Below are 3,182 nucleotides of genomic sequence, written 5' to 3' on the forward strand. Positions count from 1 at the left end.
AAGCTCTAACCTGTGTTCTGTCAAAAGACTAGAGAGTTATAAAAGGCATATGCTTAAAACAGTGCTGCCATGATCCAGCTCACCGCTGCCTCTGCCTCTGTAGTAGCTGCTACATTCAGGGGAAAGAAAATGAACAAGAGTGCTGTTATCACAGCTCTCCCTAAGAGTTAGAACAAGCCCTTGATCAGAGCTCACAGACTGAAGGCTTACAGCCAAGGATCACAAAGGGAAAAAAAAAAAAAAAAACCATCCTGAAGAACGAATCTACTACATTGCTACAGACTCAGTCATTCCAATTTCTCACCTACCTTGCTAGTATCAACACTAAAAAACTGAAATGTTTTTATGGTCAGATTCTCCGCAAGGGAGATGTTCAGTGCAGAAGGGAGGAAGGAGAGCCAAGCTGCAGCAACCAGAGGCAACAGCAGGGAACCAGCCCCAGCCTTTGCACAGCTCCTCCATGGCCAGTGTGGCAATTAAAACGTCTCCATTAAAAACTACAAAAAAACTGCAAAAGCTAGAGAAGACAGGTCTTAACGAGTCCCAAGTAAGATACACACAATCATTTTTTTGCTATGCCAGCCTTGCAAATCAGAAGAAATTGCTGCTCTTTGTCTACGAGTTTAAAACAATAGAGTTCCAGCAAAATACATTTTAAAGGGTAATTTAAATTTGTACTAAAGCTACCTCTTCATGCTAAAAAAAAAGAATAAAGAACAATAGTATTAATCAAAATGAAATTGCACTTTAGAACAGTCTGACAAGTCAAGATTTGTAATCAACACATCTGAAAGTACTTTATAGGAGAGATAATCAGTACCCTCAGGCTTAAAGAAATGCAATTATTTGGTCAAGAAGATGGTGAATGAGTAACAGCCACAGGGGTCCTGAAGAGAGCTATATCCCCCTCTTGCATTTTCCAGTTTTTGTTCATACAAACCGCTTTGATCACAAGTTTATTTACAGTCCTAAAGAAAGGAAGCAAGAAGAAAAGGACTTACCTCCTCCACAGACACCGGCAGGATAACGCGGCTGAAAGGGAATACAGAAACAGAATGTTAACAAAGAGCCCTGCAGCTGCAGAAGTTCCGTGACACATTCCTCAGAGCAGCAGCCACACTGCCCTCCTCTCCCCCCGGCATTCCAGCATCCACCCAGTGCTGCCATCCCTGCTGCTTACTCTCCAGTCCCCAGACTATTTACACAACAGCCTTAAAGAGAATCAATCCATGATGGAGCATAACTGCAATCCTCACACGGAAATTCCCACAGACCCTTCCCAGTGACACCTGCCCAGCCCTCAAACCCACAGCGCATCCCAACAGCTGCACCCTCCTTCTCACAACCTTTCAACAGTTACATCTTACTTCTCATCAAGTTGTTGTAGAGCGTTGCTACCTGCTTCAGCGATTTTGCTGAGACCTGTGACTGTCACGACCGCTGCCGGATTTGCGTGCACGCGCCATCCCGCAGGGGACACACTACCTAGAGAACTACACGGGAGCCTTTCTCCCAGCCAGCTGCAAAGGAAGGTGTTGCTGTTTCTCTAGGTGAGTCACTTTTTGTCACGCTGTGGTTTCCTGAGTGCCTCTTCGAGTCAACTGACTGGACTACCGAGCAAGAACCGCCAGAGGTCATGCTGCGATTTTTTTTAAAAAAGACAAGAATAAAACTACATGTAAAGCTGATACAAGTGCATGTGTGTTAAGGCCTTTAAAAAGATTGTATGTCTCCAAAACTGGATGAGTACTTGACCTCTGCTTTCAGTAAGGCTGATGTTGAAACAAGGAACCAAAGCAAGACACAGATACGAAATGGATATGGCTACCATGGGCAGAAAAAATCCCAATTCTTTGGGAATTAGTCTCAAAGAAATTAGGATATAATGGGATCAGGGAAAAGTCTTCTTTATTAATAAACTGATTTTTAAAAAACAATACTGGTGAAAATTGAGATTTTTTTCTACACTAGAGGAGTGTTACCAGCAAGATACCACAAGGACAAACTGTAAGAGGGGCAAAAGTTTACAGATTATGCAAGATTACTTCAGACAGCAGTGCTTTATGCCGGCTGCGAAGTGCTGCAGAAAGAGCTCCTGAGAACTGCAGGTGAAGTTCAGCGTCAACAAAAGCATAATACTGCACTAGAAGCACTCGTTTTCCCCAAATGAGCCCCTAATTAGCTACTGCAGATGAATATCTTGGTGTCCTTACGGAAGAGCATCTGGAAACATCAGCCCAGCAGCAGTTCAAAAGTAAACACAGCATTAAACTGGAACACCATCCACACAAAGATAGTTATGGCACTATAATCTCTCATTCATCAACATCCTGAATATTGCACATAGTTCTGGTCACCTCGTCTCAAAGAGGATTCAGAAGTAAAGGAAGGCAAGAAAAGATGATGGGAGATGGGAAAAAGCTTTTGTGTGAGAAGAAAGCAGCTAGACTAGACTCCTCAGCTTGGAAGAAAAACAGCTAAAGGGTTAAGATACAGGAGAGCTCTAGAGAGTCATGAGTGCTGTGAAGAAGTGAATGGAGAAGGGACAGTGACTGTCTGACAACAGAACAACTCAGGACAGAATAAAAATCATTAGGCAGGAGATTTAAAGCTAATCAAGTGTACTTCACATCGTGCTCACTCAAGGTACGGGATTTCTTGCCAAACACAAGAAGCGTAGGCAATTTTAAAATGGGATTTGATCAACTGGTGGCTGTCCCTATACCACTTACTGGTAGGACAGACTGAACAACAATTGTTCTACTCACTATTTATATATCGTTTCCTAAAAATATCTGCTAGAAGGCAAGACGGAAGAGGACCTTTGGTCCCGTTCAGTATGGCAGCCCTTAGATAAGGGAGAACAGAAGAAGAAACTGGATTTCCACAGGTAGACCATGCCATCAAGCTTGACATTTGGTTAGTTAAGCTGGTAAAACTGCAATAAGACTGAAGAGAGGGACAGGATGATAAATAAAGGCAAAAGACCAGGAAACAGGGAAGAAACAATGGCTTTGGAATGAAATATTTTTGTTTATAAAGCCTGGCATAAAAAGATTGATGTAAGCTAATGAAATTCCACTTAGGAAACTGAAAGACACTAGATCTGAATATTATCTTAGAGTTCAACGTTCACAAAGGGACAAAAAGAACCGCAAAGAGGTTAAACAGTTTACAGTTCG

At 42.4% G+C, this 3,182-nt stretch overlaps 1 protein-coding gene across 1 annotated transcript in view; it reads right to left on the reverse strand.

Moving 5' to 3' along the window:
• PITPNA (phosphatidylinositol transfer protein, alpha) overlaps positions 1-1,466 on the reverse strand; it is a 17,267-nt gene extending 15,801 nt beyond the window's left edge. Inside the window, exons 1-2 of the mRNA XM_010143901.1 lie at positions 1,423-1,466; positions 1,002-1,032 (exon numbers count right to left, since the gene is read on the reverse strand). Coding sequence (XP_010142203.1) covers positions 1,002-1,032; positions 1,423-1,466 — 75 coding nt within the window. The remainder of the gene's footprint in view (positions 1-1,001; positions 1,033-1,422) is intronic.
• Positions 1,467-3,182: the final 1,716 nt, after the last annotated feature.

The sequence above is a fragment of the Buceros rhinoceros genome, unplaced genomic scaffold (assembly GCF_000710305.1).
Source record: "Buceros rhinoceros silvestris isolate BGI_N320 unplaced genomic scaffold, ASM71030v1 scaffold40089, whole genome shotgun sequence".
Lineage (NCBI taxonomy): Eukaryota > Metazoa > Chordata > Aves > Bucerotiformes > Bucerotidae > Buceros > Buceros rhinoceros.